The following is a 17,540-nucleotide window of genomic DNA, read 5'->3' on the forward strand; positions in this document are numbered from 1 at the left end:
CAGGGTTCCTGCTTCTGTGTTCCTGTTGGCTTCTGAGGTTGTACAGGTCTCCTGCACTGCTTGTTAGCATTGAAAGCCACATTCTGTCCCATCAGCTACCCTGTGACATCCTGGACTTTTGAAGTAAGTTAACACTAATTTGACAGGAGATGGAATCATGGCTTTCTTGCCAGCCAGGAAGCTGCTCCAGCTTCCAATGAGCCCGTCCAGGTTCCCAGCTTAGTGAAGCCCCTTCGAACACTAGCACACTTGCATTTTTGTGGGGCTTGCATTATTTCTGGGGTGGATTGGGGAGAGGTTACTCTTAAAATGTCACGTTTTGGACGTGATGGCCACATGTGTACCAAGATGCCTAAGGTCAGTAAGAACAGAGGGTAGATGACCTCCTGGGAGCAGTGGTCTGTGAGGGTGAGGGGACAGGTAGGAGCTAAGCTAGACTGAGTCTGGGCGACAGGCATGATGGTGTCCAGGCTTAAACACGGCTTGGTCTTGCCACGGTCCCTGCCCGCTGATCTTGCTTGGCACCACGGCGCCATCTCTGTATAAAGGTCTCACAGGAACAAAGGCTCCCAGAGGGTAGCACTCAAGTTAGCAGGCAGAAAAAAAAATTGGGCTCAATGAAAGGAATTTTAGAATTACCAGGTCCAGGGCGTGGTGCTAAAAGCTTTGATTTTTCTAGTAAACCTACAGAGGGGGTATTAGCCCCATTTTATCAAAAGGAGGTGGACTGTCAGCCCCATGAGGGCTGGGACCAGAGTATTCAAAATTCCAGGCCTAGCAAAGTGCCAGATGTACAGTGTTTATTGCACGGATGAGGCCCAGAAGTTCCAGAAGCAACTCCATGCAGCAGCAGTTGGAGGTGGTCCAGCCGGGCTTAGGAAGTGTAGCAAAAGGAACAGTTGTGAACAGACTCCACTCGGCTGTGACCAGGGCCTGTCATTAACTGCTGAACAGGAGCCAGCATTGTCTCAAGGGGTCACCGTGAGGACTAAACTAGTAAACCCCCTAGGCACAGTGACCCTCTTCCAAGACATTTACCACAGAGCCCAGTGCCCACTGCATGCCTGCACTTCCCCTGGGGCTCAGAGCTGCTCTGCAGGGCACAGGCTGGTATGCCGGTCCACCAGCCCTGCTTCCTACTTCCTAGCAAACTCCAAGCTCTCTCTTGACTATCCCTGAGCTTCTCTGGGGGATACTTCTGGTCCCCCACTCCCAGCATTAATGAGGCAAAGACACCATAGGCAACATCTTTATTGGGGGGATACAGGCAAGCCCCAGGGAACCAGGACTATACTCAGCTGTGTCCCTAAGTCCCCTCTGCCCCAGTCATTCTGGCCTCCACAGCACATGTCCCCACCCCCGGAGTTGGGCCTGGGCCTTCACAGAGGGATGTGTCAGAAGTGCCACTTGGTGGTGTCAGAAACACGGGGCAGAGATCTTGTGGAAGTTTCTATCAAGTGTCACACCCCAGTGACAGGGTGAGTCCTGAGAGAAATGAGAGGGCCCCCAAACCTGGGGAGGGGATTGTCCTTGGGGTAACTACTTACCCCACAAACGTCTTGCTTCTGACTAAAAGCTTGGGCAATCATTCCGTGTGTCTTTTGAGTTCTCATTTCAAAAGGGGATGAAGTCACAGTGGGCAGTGAATTGAGGGGGCCCTCAAGACTAAAATGCAAAATGGTAAATAGGACGAATGCCTGAGAAGGGAATCCTAATGGGTACAACTTGTCTTAGCAGCTTCAGCCTGGAGGCTGAATTGTGGTCTCCTCTCAGATTCATGGGGCAGGCTCCCCATTCTCTCCACACCGGTAGGCTAGATGGGGAATGGACCTTTTTATTCCAAAATGGCTCTATGTGGCAAAGGTGTGCATTCCTCCCTCTCCCCATTCCTCCTTATCCTTACTTTCTGCTCTCCCTTCATTTTGCGCTCCAAAGTCTGAAATCACAAGATAGGAGGCATGGTCAGGAGGGGGGTTTGGATCACCCTGACCCCCCCTCACTCCACGCCCACCGCAGACTTCCCTGCTTCCCCAGCCTCCCCCACCCCCTGCAGGAGTAGCCCCTGTGGAAGAAGCCCACTAGCTGCGTGGCTAAGATGACCGGCCAGGGCAGCCTTGGTTTTAGTCCACTGAGCCAGTGGACCAGTATCCTGAGATAAGTCTCCAGAGATGTCACAAGTGGGGCACAGCGTGGCAGGTATCGAGTCACAAAACCTCGTAGTCAGCTCAGCAGGTGGTCAGTAGTTCAGAGCTAATGTGACAGAAGGCACCCTTTAACGTGTAGGTCTGCTTTCAAGGTATAGGGTGTGCACTCAACAGGTATCTGTTGACTGATGGGTGGAGGGGTCCAAGGTGCCTAGCAGGGTGAGATCTGCCCCCTCAGCAGTGACCAGAAAGGGTTTCACTAAGAGCTGGCTGGGGGAGTCTGGGCACCCCCAGGGCAGTGGTGGTGATGACTTCTGAGGCCCGAGAGAGGGCTGAGCAGGAAAGGCAGCTGCCCTGCATTCTTTGCGGAGGGCCACTGATTAGAGGGGCCAGCTCTGGGTGACAGGCGAAGAGAAGAGATCCAGAGCAGTCCAGCTGCTTCCATGGCCCACTCCACCCCCTCTTAGCCCACCAGTTTGCTCCACTGGATAGTACTGAAAAAGGGGTGAGACTTGAGTCTATTGGCTCCACCTCCTCCAGCGCCCAGGCGCCGGGTAGGATCAAACTGCAGCAGCTGTGAAGAAAGGCCCAGTCAGCACCAGGCAGGCCTTCCCAGCCCCTCTGCTGAGGCATGGGCTGACCTCCAGGGACTGTAGTCACTATGGCCCTGGGGGGTTCAGTTCCTGCCAGCCCAGCCCACAGAAACCCCAGTTTTACCCCGGGGGACACTGGAGTTGTTTGGCCACCAACATATAGGAATTTGTAACTTTCTGCACCCACATCAAACATCTAGTAGCAGCGTTTGTTCACACACAGGGTTCTGCCCTCCCAGCGCCCACCCTCAGGCCACGGAGCACCTCCTCTAGGCCGGCTGTACCTCACCTCAGTCAGCAGGGAGGCTGCTGGGCGACTGAGCCACTCAGGCAGCTGGAGCTGGGTGTGGGGCTGGATTCCTGAGGGGTGGCTCTGAGACAGGGCCTGGGAAGACACAGGCAGAGGCCCTTGAGGCAACCCCAGGAAAGCCTGCACACTCAAGCAGCAGCCAGGATTTTATTCTTCCCTGTGTCACATCCCACGGGATGACGATAATGTTAATCGTTGCTTTCTGCTTTGGATCCACTGTATGTCAGACTGCTAGATATCTGAAAGCCATGATCCATACTTTCCAAACAACCCTCAAAGTTAGTCTCTGCATTTTAAAGACAAGAAGCAAGCTGAGAGAGGTAAAGGGACTTAGGCTGAGTTCAGAGTTTGAACCCAGTTCCCTCTGACTCCAAGCTTGCTAGAAGCATTGATCTTGGATTGCAATCAGGGCAGGCACTTCAGAAACAACATTGGAACTTGTCTCGTTACAGAAAAAGTATCTCCATGGTCCACTCAGTTGGCAATAGGCCATGGCATGCTACTGTCAGGCCCGAGGCAGGGCTGTGGCAGGGGAAAAGGCAGGACCTTTTGGCATTCCAGAAGGGGGCAGTTTTGGAGAGCAGCAAGGTCTGTCTGGAGGTCAGTATGAGCTGCCAGAAGTGACCAGGAGGAAAACCAGGAGCCCTGGGCTAGAGAGGTGGTGGGAGACTGAGAGGAAAGAACTGCTCTGAGGATATTTGTGGCCAGGGTGCTCAGAGGCCCTGGGCTGTGGGACAAAAGCAGGAGGAAGCCTGGGAGAACTGCTCAGATGTGGACTTCAAGTCACACTGCATCCACTCTGGCCATTTCCTGGTCAAATGGAGCTTGGCCTTTCTTTCCCTTGATATCTGACCTAACCAGCCCCAGATGCAATGCTGAGCTCATCAGGGGAGGACGACGGCAGAGGCTGCCGTCCTGAGTCAGGGTGTTTGCAGTGGGGATTTTGAGCTCTTGGCTGACCCAGGCCAGACAGGACAGCTGCTGGCCTGGGTCAAGGGAACCCTCTCACCTACCTCCTGGGAAAGTCTGGGGTTACAGGAAAGCATGTGGGGGTGGGGTGGAGTGAGCAGTGGGGAGAGGAGGCTCAGGGGATGACCCAGGTGCCTTTCAGGGAAGACGGGCTCTGTCAAATCCCACTCCAGACCTAAGCCCAGGCGTGCTCTTCCACAAACCTTCCCTGACCATCCCAACTCCACTCGCGTGCATATATGTTGACAGTCTCACTAGTTATAGCCACAGTTGTAGTGCGGATACTAAGTGTGTCCATGTCCTGGGTAGGTGTGGCTTCCTATGTCTCATGGCCTGTGGCGGTCAGCTAGGGAGGGAGCAGCTGTGCTGGTAAGGCACCAGGCCCAATGTCCAGGGTTTGGAGAACTGGGAAGCCTCCACCCCGACATTGGCTGGTTGGACTAAACCCAGCCCATCCTGCACTAGTGACACCTACCAGGGCTCACACCCTGCCCAGCTACTCACCGTTCCAGTCAGCAATTCATACAGTAGAGACCCAAAGCTCCACCAGTCACAGGCTTCGGTCAGCTCAGAAATCCCACCCACCTCTGTGGGAGCAAGAACACACATGTCCCAACCTTACCCAAGAGGGCGGGCGTCCCCTGTACTCATCTTACCCAGACATGGCCCATCCCCGCTGTCATCCTCAGCTCCCAGCTCCAGCCACACAAAGCCATCCAAGCTCTAGGCCCCCAGCGCTCCCTCCCTTCTTGCCTGGGGCACTGTAGAGATTGTCCAAAGCCTCCATGCAGCACTGGGGTTCCACCTCTGACCACTGGCCAAAATACGTGAGCCGGATGTGACCTTCTCGTCCAGTGTGTGCAGGGGGGTAGTTAAGGGGGAGACGAAAATTGCAGTTAGTCATTATGGAGCAGCTGGCATGGGGGAGGGGACTCCAGGGCTTCCCCCAACAATCACAAAGCAGGAGCAAGTGGCCTCACTAGACATGGCCTCACTAGACATGGCCTCCCTAAGGGCATGGCCCCCTGAGGCCCAGAGACAACCGGGTATTCATAGGACTTGCTGCCCTGGACTCATGGCGGGAAAGGGGTTTGTTTCCCAGGCTCAACTTTGGTGACTCAGCAGAGCCCTGCATGAAAAGGCTGGGGAGAGGCAGGGGAAGCAGATAACCTCTGCCGTCCCCTTGACTTCAGGGAACTCTACTTGGCTGTCTTGAGGCTTTGGGGGTCCCTACTTCAGGGGTGTGTTGGGGAGGGCAGCCTACTCCCCCCCCACCGCTCCCACCCCCCGGCCCAGGCACCTACCTGACTGGTCCAGGAGCAGGTTCCGGGGATTGAGGTCCCGACACAGCACTCCCTGCTCGTGCAGCGCCTCCAGTGCCACCAGTGTCTCAGCCGCCCACTGCTTCACCTGCTCTTCCCTCACATTCCAGGAAGACCCCAGGCTGTCCTCATCCACTGAGGTGCGGCTCCGTCCTCTACCACAGCCACAGCCCCCCAGCACCCGACTGGCCCCCTCGCGAACCCAAGGGAGCCCCGAAGGGGACCCTGTGTCCAAGTTCTGGCCAGGTCTTCGCCTGGATTGGAGGTGCAGGAGGCCGCCAGGGGCCTTTGGGAGGTCCGAGGAGCAGGTGCTGGTCCTGGTTGAGGGTTCACCTTCAGCCTCTCTCTGGGGTCTGACAGATGGGGCCTCCCTGGCTAGAAGGAGGCTCCGACAAGTCTGCAGAGGCTCCAGGGGGACTCTGTCCTGCAGGTAGTTGTGGCCTGGGAGCCGCCGGGTTGGGGTCCGGAGGCTGAGGCGGGAGTTGAGCTGAGCCTTGATCCTTTCCAGGCTGGAGCCAGACCTGAGCCCAGACTGTTGGGGGTGGGCCTGGGAGAGCAGGTGGGACCAGAGAGTGCCTCCTGGGCCACGCAGAGGGAGCAGCGAGCATTGGGGCAGGGGAGAAGAGTGTGAACAACATGTCCCTGTCTCCCTCCTGCCTCCCCTCTGCCTTGGGCATGGACCCTATGCCTTCCAGACTCTCACCTCTGTTCCTCTCTCCCTTAGCCTCTCCTCTCACTCACCTAAAGAGGACCCAGCCTCCCAAACTGGCCCAAAAAGATGCTTAACCCCTAAGGAAATTAAATTATTGTTAATGTCCTTGGCTTGGGTGGTGGTTTCACCAGTGTTTTACATATATATATATATATATAATGTATTTATTTATTATAAGGAGGGTGCAGCTCGCTGACCCATGCGGGGATCGAACCGGCAACCTTGGTGTTATTTAGCACCACGCTCTAACCAACTGAGCTAACTGCCCCCCCCTTATACATATATATTTTAAAAATATTTTTAGGGAGAATAGTATGATAAAATTTAAATAAGTAAAATAAAAGGCGGCTAGACATGGACCTGTGATAACTATGTCATGACAAAAGATGTGTACCTCATTAAAAACACTTATCACTATAATAGGTGATCAATAAATATCTGTTACATGACCCAGGTCCTGTCTTTGCAGCTTCAGTACCACCATCCCATCTGGCCACTCTAAGGGGTGGGCACAGACTAGAAAAATGAAAAGAGCCAAGACAGCAGGAGATAGTGATAAAGGAGACATGTGCATAAATGCCCTTTCACCAGCCCAGGATGGGACCGTCCTCCCAGGATGTCACCAGCTCCCCTGGCACCACACAGAGGCTCACAACAGCCAGATTCTGCCATCATCCTCCAGACCAGGGTCCCCTGGTCTATGCTGCACATATAGTGCAAGTCACCCCGCTCCCCAGAGCTTGGCATTTTAAGGGGATGAAAGAGGACAAAATCTCAAAGGCCCTACAAGCTGACAGGTGCCCTGCAGTTCCCCTCACCTTGCACGTGCTCCAGGTGCAGGAAGATGGAGTCCTCGCTCATGAAGTACCGCAGCAGCTTGGTCATATAGGGGACGCCATGCGGGATGATGGTCAGCCGCTCCCGGCTTGCCACGTGGCACCTGGACAGGCTCTGGGGAGGGGGGCAGGGCAGGTAGGTCAGCTGGAGACAGGCCTGAAGCTGCTCTGCCAGGGGACGTCACAGCCCAGATTCAGGGGCAATGGGATGAGGGGTGGGAGTCGCTAAGGAGCAGCTGCCTCTCCCCAGTTTCTGACCTGGCCCTCCCCCCATCTCTACCATAGAATCCAGGTCCTCCACCCTCCAGGCCAAGGAGGAGGCAGTATGTATGTGTGGGGGGATGCAGGGAACATGCTCAGGGGCAGGACAAGGGGCTTTTGGATTTGGAGAGAGCATGGGCTTCAGATGTAGGTTCTGGGCAAGGGGTTCCCCAGGGGAATACAGGTTAGGGGGCTGGGCAGCACCTGCCTTCACCACGAAGGTCCCTCCAGTCGCTGGGTCCTGGACCAGCTGCACCTGCCGGGGTCCAGGAGGCACTGGTCAAGGCCCATGCTAGTTCCTGGGGCCCCAAGGCCCTAGCCACAGCCCCCAGGTTCCTCCACTGAGGCTGATTCACTCCAGGGGCAGGGGAGGGAGGGCAGGCTTTGGTGGTGCAGAGTACGCCCCCCCACCCCCACCCCCGGAAACTGAGATTGATCCTGTTGTGCTCATCCACCCTTCTTAGACTAACAGGTCTTAGCTCAGGTGTCACCTCCTCCAGGAAGCCTTCCCAATCCTGACTGGGCTGGGGCCCCTAATTTGTCTCCAGTGCTCTCCAGGTTCACCCTTAGGGGAACCTTACTGCACTAATTTCCTGCCTCCCCACTGCCCTGTGAGCTCCAGGGCAGGAACCACACCTTCCAGGTCTGTGTTCCCAGAGCCCGCACAGCACAGGGCTGTTGTACGTGCTTCACACGTGTGAGTGGTCCATCCTGCAGGATCTGCGGGTGTCACAGATGGAAGCAACCTCAGAGCCAGTTACCTCCTCTGATCCAGGCTCTGGGGAGGGGGCAGGGTGAAGAAGCTGAGAGTGTGGCCCCAGGTCCCTCGCGCCCAGAGCACCTGGGCTTGGAGTGCTCCTTCAGGTCTCACGCCTGCCGCCCACCTTCTTTTAAATCATTTCTCTCAGGAGGCTGAGGGCAGCCCACTCCTTCTCCTGTTGGTTTTGGTTAGAGGCAGCGGTCTGCCAATCGCTGGGACAGGGCCTTGTTTGGAGTTGGGCCCTTGACTCATATGGTAGGCAGGGATGGACTCATCACAGGAGAGGGCACAGATGAAGTGGAAAACTTGGCCCAAATGAGGGACATGTGAGGGGCAAGACCAACACCTTGGTATTGTGACTCTGGCTGTCGGCCTGCCATGCAGACACTCCCGGTGGTGGTGGGTGGGAGCCCGTCCCTAAGGCCAGGGATCTAGGCGTTGGTGAAGGCTGCAGCCAATATTGGGACTGGGTTTAGATCTTGGGTGAGTAAACTGATTTTCTCATCTACCAAACAGCAATTTCAAATGCCCCCCTTCCCTCATCACTAGTTTGTTGTGACCATAAGGGGGAGGGCCCTTTGTGAAGGTCAAGGCCATGAGAATGCCAATTATCACATTTGCCAAGTCACATCACCTCTCTGAACCTTGTTGTTTTTAACTGCAAAATGGGCCATTGCAGTACCTTCTTCGAAGGTCATCGGGAGGATTCTATTAAAGCAGCTCAAGTAGAGCAGCAGCCTGTACCTGCCACATGACATGGCCTCTATAATCTGCAGTGCTTATTATCATCGAGAAGCCTCACACTAGCTAGAAAGCACTTACTCTGTGCTCAGCGCTTTATATAGATTACTTAATTTTATTCCCACAGCCCTACCAGGTGGGTGTTATTAGTAACCCATTTTATTGATGAAGAAATTGAGGTTCAGAGAGGTTATGTTACCTCCAGTCCCACTGCTAAAAAGTGGTAGAGCCAGAATTTGAATCCAGGCTGGCTGAAGCCAGAGCCCTGAAGACTTCACTGCAATTGGGGGAACAACCAGGTGACCTCGGCATGTGCCTTCCGCTCTGGGCCTCAGTGTCCCCAGCATCAGTGAAATGAAGGCATTGGACTGGCTGAGCACCAAGGGTGCTTCCTGTAGGAGTGAGGCGCCCTTTTGACCACCAGAGGTCTCTCCTCCAACAGCCAGAGACCAAACCCAGCCTGGCCCCAGCTCCTTGACCAAATCTGTACAGTTTGAAAAAGAAAACTCTGGGGTCATTTAGGAGAACAGTTTCCCACAAGTTCTGACACCCAGATAATTCCCCACTGTCCCTTGCCAAGTGGGATTCCCTACCACCTTCTCCTGGCCAAGGCCTTCTCATTTATAGAGTCCAAAAACCAGCAGTGAGGGTTGGGGAAGCCAGAAAATAAAACTTGAATAGTATGTTCAAATTTCAGTATATTGAAACAAGTGTATTAATATAGATATATAAATCATATAAAACATAAATTATAACATATATGTAGATATACATATAGAGGGTACCAAAAAAATGTACACACATTTTAAGAGCTGTTATCTATGTAGTGGTTCACCATAATCAGAAGTGTCTGGACGCTGATGGTAACCACTTTGAGCACCTTTTGCAATTGCAGAAGTCAAATGTGACTACATATTGAGTATTACAATTTTAACAGTTTTTTCCTTTCTTAAAATGTGTATACATGTTTTTGGCATTGTGTGTGTGTGTGTGCGTGCATATGTGTGTATATTGCTCTATCTCTATCTATCTATCTATCTATCTATCTATCTATCTATCTATCTATCTATCTATGTCTGTATCTATAGCTATATATTTAAACCTACCCATCTGGAAAGAATGAGACCAAAACGTTAACGATGATTATTTTGGACTTAGGTAGGATGGGGAATTTTTTTTTTCTTTTTGAAACTCCTTTCTCTTTCATTACATCTCAAAAGGGCAGCAGAGGGGGGGCATTTTCCCATTAAATCAAGCAAACAAAAAAATCCCCTTCCTCTTTTGCTCATTGCTATGGGAGACAGAGCATTAGCTAGTCATGTGCCCTCTATGAACCTCAGTTTCATTCTCTGCAAGGCAATTATTAAAACGCAGCACTGTCCAAAAGAACTTTCTTCATGAAGGAAATATATATCCGCACTGTCCAATGAGGAAGCCATTGGCCACATGTGCCTATTAAGCCCTTGAAATGTGGCTGGTGTGACTGAGAAACATAATACTTAATTGTAATTAATTTTAATTAAAATAGTTTTATGTGGCTGACTACAGTATTGAACTATGCAGTGTTATGCTTTCTCCCCCAGGGCGACTGAGGAGGTTTAATGCAATAGCTTCGCAAACAAAACCGTGTCTTACAAATGTAGGGTATCGGTATTGCAGTGGTGGAAGGCAGTTCTGGGTGCCTGCTCTCACCTTTTTAAAAAGAGGTGTTTTTTTGTTTTGTTTTGTTTTTAAAGAAACCCCGAGTTCTCAGGAAGTGGGGACAATTGAAACTTTGGTGAAACACATTAACCCTTTCTTTAAAAATACCCAAAGTGGGGCTGCCGGTCAGCTCAGTTGGTTAGAGCACGGTGCGAATAACAAGGTTGCCGGTGTGATCCCCGCATGGGCCACTGTGAGCTGCGCCCTCTTAAGAAAAAAAAGAAAATGCCGAAAGTATCAAAATCCCAGGAAGAATCTCTCATGGAGCAAGCAAGTCCAAGAGTTTCAAAAAGGTTTGTAAACGCCCAAGGTCCACAGGGGCCAGGCACGTGAGCTAAGTGGGCAGGGTGGGGACAGGAACAAACTGGAGGGCTGTGCCCCTTTAAAGTGGGCAGCCCCTCCCCACTCCCTACTGCAGGGACGTGAGCCAGCATTTCCAGATCTTTTGGTTTTTCAGGAGAAGCAGGAAATCTGGACTTCTATGTGAAACCTGCCAACTTTTAAATGCTGGTAACTAATAATAATAATAAAACACCCCTGTGTTTGAGCCAAAAAAGCAAAAAGGGACTTGGATGACCTTCTTTTTCTTCCCCATCCCTGACTCAGAGCCTGGCTCCTAGATGAGGCTCCCAGGCCCCTATGCTCCCTGGGAGCAGACCCCTGGGTATTCTGGCCAACTGTTACCTCGTCCCTGACCCACCAGCCTCGCTGTTCCCTGTCATCCCCTACGCCTGCCAATATCTCTTCAGCCCCTAGAGACCCCCACTCTGACCACTAGGCATCTCTGGGGCCACTCAAGGCTTCCTGAGGCGGCCCTCTGCTCCTACCTGGCTCTGTGCTGTGGCTGGCCAACACGGCCCTCCTGCCAGGATCTGCCTGGGCAGAGCTGTGGAATGGGACACTGTGACAACATATCCAGGCCTGACTGCAGGGACCTGGGCCCTAACACCGCTCCTAATTTGGGGAAATTGGTGTTCCTGGCTTGGGAAAGATTCAGGAAAAGGAAGCAGGATCTCAGGAAGGAGGGGGAGTAGGTAAGTTGAGTGCCCAAGAAAGGGTGAAAAAGGAAAGCAGGGCAATGTAATTTAGCCCAAATTTGTGCTTTCCCTGTGCACAGGCCTCAGAATATTGGGTTCTGAAAATGCTTTGCATATGCATGTCCTAGAATTAAACAAATTAGGGGAATTTTCATAGACTCCCCTCTTGGAAACTCACGGTACACATTTCATCCTAAAAGCTCTGAAAACTCCAATAATTTTTTTTTTTTTAAGTAACTTTAATTCACTATTTCCCAAACTTATTTGACCCAGAACCCCTCTCTCCACAATGCTTATGGTTCAGTGGGATCCCGTGTAGGGAAATGGTGGTGACAGTCACCTCCCCAGCCTGTCCAAGCTACACTGACTAGTGCAGTGGGAGGGCAGGACTGCAGACGGAACTTGCGGACAGACTGGGACCGCTCCAGGGACCTGGGAATAGCAGCGGTGCCAGGCTGGGGGGATGGGAAGCCTGCACCCTTCCTGACTCGTTTTTTGTCACCAGCATGTAGAGCCATCAAACATGCATCCAATATTTTATCATGTGCCAGGCCTTTCCCAAAAATTATTTCATTTTAGTTCCCATATCACCCCGTGGGAAGAGGATTCTCCCCCCACTTACGGCTGAAGAAACCAATGCTCAGACAGATGGAGGGACTTGCTCACGGCCACGCTGTACCCAGATAGCACTTCCTCCTCTGGCACGTAGGGAAGCACACACTGGCCTCCTTTACTGTGTGGCCTCCAGACCCATCAAAATCCCCTGATGAGTGTTTGAAATACAGATCCCTGGGCTCAACTCTAGAAATTCTGACTCAACAGGCCTGGAGTGGGGCCCAGGCACTTTAGTTTTAGGAAGCTCCCCAGGTGATTCTGATAAACAGCTAGTTTGAGAAAGCACTGCTTCTGTGACTAGTCAGGTATCCCTTGGTTGGGGCAGAGGGCAATTGAATATTGGCTCAAAACTCAGATTACCCAACTGATTCCCCAACTCTAATGAGTGTCCCAGGTGCAGGTTGGGATGTCAGTTCCTATCTTCCTTTTTGCCCTGAATGAAGGGAAAGAGTCTCAGATGGGGTCAGGTTGAGGGTGGGGGTGCCAGGAGAGAAAGGGCAAAGTTTCCAAGACCCTGGATGATGCACCAGCCAGCTTGGACCCTCTGCAGGTTAGGTTTCTGGAGAGGAACCGCCACAAGAACTTCCCGCCACAAGAACTTCTTGGCTGTGCTTAGTGGGGAGACTCTTGGCTGCAGCCCTGGGGTGGGGGCCTGTGGGAAATGCGAGTGAGCCAGGCACTGTGTGTTGGCAGGCTGCCCTGGACTCAGCTTCTTCTGTGGCTTCTGTCTTGAATCTCTGAGGGAGCGAACCACTGTGTCTGAGCTGGAGGGCTATGGAGAGGGGCTGTCTGCCTCTTCTGTCCCAGTTTCCTTTCTAGGACGTGACTGGTATGTGCTGGGATGAGGAGGGGTGGGGAACCATTGGACACAGATGTTCTCCTCTCCTGGACTCCCTGACTCCTTTCCAGCCTCTGGGGGAATAGCGGTAGCTGCTCTCTCTCGCCACCCGCCACCCCCAATTGCACACACCATCTCCTTCCACACTGCAAGCTCTGCTCACTCACCTTCTCGATGACCCCGACCACCCTGCAGCCCCTCAGCTGCTCCAGGGCAGAGCTCAGCGTGCGGATAGGCCGGAGCCTCAGGCTACTGAAACCCTGCAGAGGTGGGAGACATGCCACGCTGCCTCAGGGCCCAGCCCTCCTCAGCCACTGCTTCTCACCAGGCAGTGGGCAGGGCCTCTGGCTGCTAGGAGAGCAGTGGCCGCAGCAAGCAAGAATGGGGTATGGGCCGACCCCACCTCACAGGGACAGGCTGAGTGGAGAAGTTGGCCCTGTCTGGCAGGGGGCCAACCCTCGTCCAGGCTGGCTACGCCACCCTCATCGCTCAGCTCTCCCCCACAACCCTCCTCCAAGGCTCAGGGGGGCTTCAGAAACCCCCTGTTGAAAGCCCCATCCACAAGAGGGAGATGCTGCCAGGGATGAGGAAATAACTTGAGCACATGTGGGTCTCGGAACATGAGTTGAAGACCAAGGCATGCGGCCCAGGTACCTGCTTTGGGGGAAAGCAGCCTTACAAGATGCAGTGAGCCCAGGTGTGTGTGTCCGTGTCTGTACAGCCTGTGGGCATGAGAAGTGTGCGTGCATTTACAGCCCCCTCTGAGAGCCACTGGATTAGGAAGAGCCATCCAGGGATAGCATTTGTGCACATCTATGTATGCATGTATGTGTGCATATGTGGGTATGTGTCTGCTCCAAAGACTCAATGCCGCCTATTCAAACACAAACAGATCTGGGAGCCTTGGAGTATGTGCACACACGAGCATGTGTATGAGCCGTGTGTGAAGATGGGGAGATGTGTGTGTGTACTCTGTAAGGGTGCGAGACTGGACTGGAAATGATTCACGAAATGTTTGAAAATGAATGAAGTATGGAGGGTGTAGGAGAGAGAGGAAGCCGGAACCAGGAAGGAGGAGGGGCAGCCATGGCACACACCACCACCCGCCATGCCCTGCAGTCCAGAATTCAGCTCTCTCCCCTCGGAGCCCTCAGGCCCTTGGGGAGGGGTCTCCTCACTGTGCCTGGGCTGGCTCCGCTGCCCAGTGTCCTCTGCAGGTGGCAGTTGAAGATCTCCTCTGCCCGCCGCAGGTACTTGGTAATTTTCAGCTTTACAGCCTCACATCGCTCCTTGTTGGGGTCGACTGTGGGGGGAAGGGGGTCACCAAGACTCACCCCTGCCTCCCCGCCGACCCAGGCCTTGGAGGGCTGGGGTTCCAGCTCCTATTGCCTGCCCTCTGCCCTCCACAGGACAGAGCGTGTCTTTATGAGGCTGGTCAGCAGACTCTGGGCCCACATCTGTCATCTGTTCTTGAGCCCCTCCTCTGGGTGGGAGACCAGCAGGGAAGGAGAAAGGAAGATGGCAGGAGAGGTTGGGAACTGTGGTCACCCTCAGCCTACAGCACTTTTCAGTTGGCACCCACCACCTTGCTGGCTATCACACCCTGGGAAGAGATAGAGTGGGGATTTCCATGTCCATTTTCAGAGGAGGAGACAGAAGCTCCCAGAGGATACAGCTTCCTCCATCTCTGATGCCCAGTGTAAAAAAGGCCAGAGTGGGGATCAGGACTGGAGGACAAAGGAATTCACTGGACAGGCTTGAAGCCTAGGCATTGAGGGGTCTCATTAGCAGGAGGGCAGGCAGCAGGAGGGCAGGGCTTGACTCTGACCACTAGCCTGGCCACCAAGGCCCTCAGGGGTCTCAAACTGGCCTCAGGGCCGCACTCTCCCCAGCTTGGAAATGCCTCATTTTGTCCTGAACAGGCCTCCCTCTCACCTCCAGACCTCTGGAGCACTACTGTCTCTCTCTGGAGCACTACTCAGCCCTTCAGGTGGACAATGCCTACCGTTCTTCAGTGATCAGATAGTGCGACTCAGTTTCCCTCCCTTCACTTCCTCCTTATTGTTCTTCACACCTGGGACTACAATGGCCCATCAACTCATCAGTCTTCCCCCATTATAACGCACGCCCCCAGAGGGCAAGAGCCCTGCCCTGGTCCAAGGCCAGGCCAGAATAGTGGGTCAAGCGCACCGTCTCTGGACCCCAAACTGTTCAAACCCCAGCTCTGCGACTTGATAGCTAGGGAACCTTAAGCAAGCTAATTAACTGCTGTATGCCTCAGATTCCTCATCTGGAAAACAGGAATAAAAATAGTTCTTATATACTTGGAACTACACACAACAACATATATAGTATCTTCTATTACCGTGAGGCTCATACAGGTAAAGCCCTTAGACCTGTGCCTGGCATATAGGTACTGCTCAATAACTGCTCCTGTAGCTATTATTATTGTCTTTCACAGAGGCCCTAGAGGGCCAGCATAGAGCCCTGTCCCCCCAGCACAGATGGAAGGATGACAGGAGCCCTGAGTGAGCCCCTGTCCCTGCCCAGCCCTGCCTGACTCACCGTTCACGCCGCGCAGCAGGACGTCCACGCCGTTCTGGTAGTGGTTGAAGGCAGCCTCGTAGTCCTCACTGACATCGCGCTCCAGGGCCAGCCGGATCTGTGTGGCTGCATCCACCAGGTAGTCACGCTTGGTCATGTCAGGTGCCCCCGGAACCACCCGGTTGCGAATCTGCTCCAGGTATACGCGAGCCTGGGACCGTGCTCTTGAGCAGGGTTCAGGCTCCTGGCCAGGGCTGGGCGAGCACTCGCAGGCCACCAGGCTCATGGCTGCAGGCCTATGCCTGCAACCTGGAATGAACAGATGCATTAGAGAGGACCCAGCTGGGAATAACACCACCACGCCTGCACTCTGGTTTCCTCCACTGAGCATTCAGAGACCAACACTCACCTCCAAGGGCTGGGGAGCTCTGAGCTAATGTGGGTAAAGCCCCTTCACTGGGCCAGATCTTTCCTAAGTGGTTGGTAATAGAAAAACAACACCCTTGGGGCTCCTCCTTTCAATTCAAATTCAGTTCAACAAGTATCACTTGAGCACCTGCTACATGCTGAGCACTGGAAAGAGCTGAAGATATTCATGATCCAGAGCTGCCTTCACCCAGCCTTCAGAGAGTGAACCAGGAAACATGTGGAGGCCACATTCAGGCCAAGGCAGGGGCCCTGGGCTCAAAGGCCTTTCCCCACACTGTTCCCTCCATCCTGCCTGTTCTGCCCTCCCTGTTCCTCTTACAGGGATCTCATTTATCCTTCAGGCTTCGGCTCCAAACAATGGATTGCCCCTGCTTGATTTCCCTCAGTGCTGAGGTCAGGGTGGTCGGGAGTGAGGAGCCCCCACAGAGCCTAGCAGAGAGCTGGGCACAGGCCAGGCCTTAAGGCCTGTGGGCAAGTGAAATGACTGAGTGGCAGACTCTGGATGGAGTTAAGAGGAAGGAGGACAGGGCCTCCCCAGTCGTAGGAAGGGGCTCCAAAGCCCTGCCAGCAGCTCCTTCCTGAGCAATGTGTGACACAAGTGTCCAAAGGGATAGAGAAGTGGCTACAGAAAAGTAAAAGGCTCAAAGAGAAACCAGCAGAGCTGCCTCTACCAGTTACTGCAGGGGAATCTTTGCCGTCTCAGGCCCCTTTGGAAGCGGCAGGGCCCAAGCTTCCAACCCCAGGCCATTTCTGCCTCTGGAGAAAGTGAGGCGAGAGCAGGATGGGGAGTGGGGCGGGAAGGGAAACCCACCTCCCAGAGCCATCGGGGAGCTGTGCACCCCGGCGAGAACGCCACCAGGAGGTGGAGGGCAGGATTCGGCCCCGCCACGCGGGACATGCGGCCCTGATGTCTGTGCTGGGGATTCCAAGGCCAAAGGACTGGGATGCTCCCCCCGCTTCAAGGGGCCACCCCGCCGGCTGGGTCCTGCTGGGCAGAGCCACAGGCCCGCGCCTGGACACAGAAAGCGGCGCATCCAGCCCGCGAGTCCCAGGCACGCAAGGGGCACCACCCTGCGGAGGTCGGGCCGAGGAAGGCGGGCTGGGGGAATGAGACGAGGACACGTCCTCGCCTGGGGGAAAAGGGATGGTGAGGGGTCGGGTAAGCACCGTACCTGCCCGAGCCCGGAGCTCGGTCCGCGCGGCCAGACCTACCCCTGCAGCCACCGCCCCTTCACCCCCGCCAGCGACCGTGCACCGGGAACCGCGGCTCTGCGCCCACAAGCCAGGTACAAGGGTCTGGCCGGTGCATCTTGGCCATTGGCTGCAGATGAGCTCATCTTCCATCCGTTAGAATAAACCACCAATCACTGCCCCGTTCGGCTTCTGTCAGCCCTTAAAGCCCCCGCGTCTGCCGTGCAGAGCGTTGGGTGAGGGTGAGAATGGGGAGGGGGTTAGGAGGGGTGTGGGAACAGAGCCCCAAAGAGCTCTCGGCCTCACATGGAAAGGTACTGGCTCAGGTAGTAAATGGCCATCAACTATGATTGCATGGCCATCAGCTGTGGCTAGTTGGCCGTCAGCTGTAACCAGTGAGCCATTGGCCACTAATATAACTGCTGTGGCTACGCTAGCAGAAAATGGGGGGCTAGCAAGAAGATGGTGGCTGAGCTAGCAAGCACGGATTGCAGTTAGCACCGCGGAGTACGGGTTGCAGACAGTGTGGCTCCTGCT

The 17,540-nt window shown here is 54.1% G+C and overlaps 1 protein-coding gene across 4 annotated transcripts; it reads right to left on the reverse strand.

Moving 5' to 3' along the window:
- Positions 1-1,235: 1,235 nt before the first annotated feature.
- Positions 1,236-17,160, reverse strand: RPS6KL1 (ribosomal protein S6 kinase like 1). Of its 4 annotated transcripts, XM_088797407.1 has the most exons (12): positions 16,985-17,154; positions 15,405-15,692; positions 14,018-14,142; positions 13,007-13,099; positions 7,784-7,867; positions 7,356-7,403; positions 6,869-7,001; positions 5,321-5,917; positions 4,770-4,859; positions 4,521-4,603; positions 3,027-3,122; positions 2,459-2,718 (listed from the first exon to the last, which is right to left on the reverse strand). In XM_088797407.1, the coding sequence occupies exons 2-12, from the start codon at positions 15,667-15,669 to the stop codon at positions 2,608-2,610; spliced, it is 1,725 nt and encodes a 574-aa protein (XP_088653533.1). In that variant the 5' UTR covers positions 15,670-15,692; positions 16,985-17,154; the 3' UTR covers positions 2,459-2,607. The 4 variants fall into 4 exon arrangements, with proteins under 4 accessions (XP_019588978.2, XP_019588982.2, XP_088653533.1 ...); XM_019733419.3 differs by lacking the exon at positions 7,784-7,867 and having other exon boundaries at positions 1,236-2,718; positions 16,985-17,149; XM_088797408.1 differs by lacking the exon at positions 4,521-4,603 and having other exon boundaries at positions 2,581-2,718; positions 16,985-17,160.
- Positions 17,161-17,540: the final 380 nt, after the last annotated feature.

This window comes from Rhinolophus sinicus, chromosome 3 (assembly GCF_057876585.1).
Source record: "Rhinolophus sinicus isolate RSI-liver-muscle chromosome 3, RSI-T2T, whole genome shotgun sequence".
Taxonomy (NCBI): domain Eukaryota; kingdom Metazoa; phylum Chordata; class Mammalia; order Chiroptera; family Rhinolophidae; genus Rhinolophus; species Rhinolophus sinicus.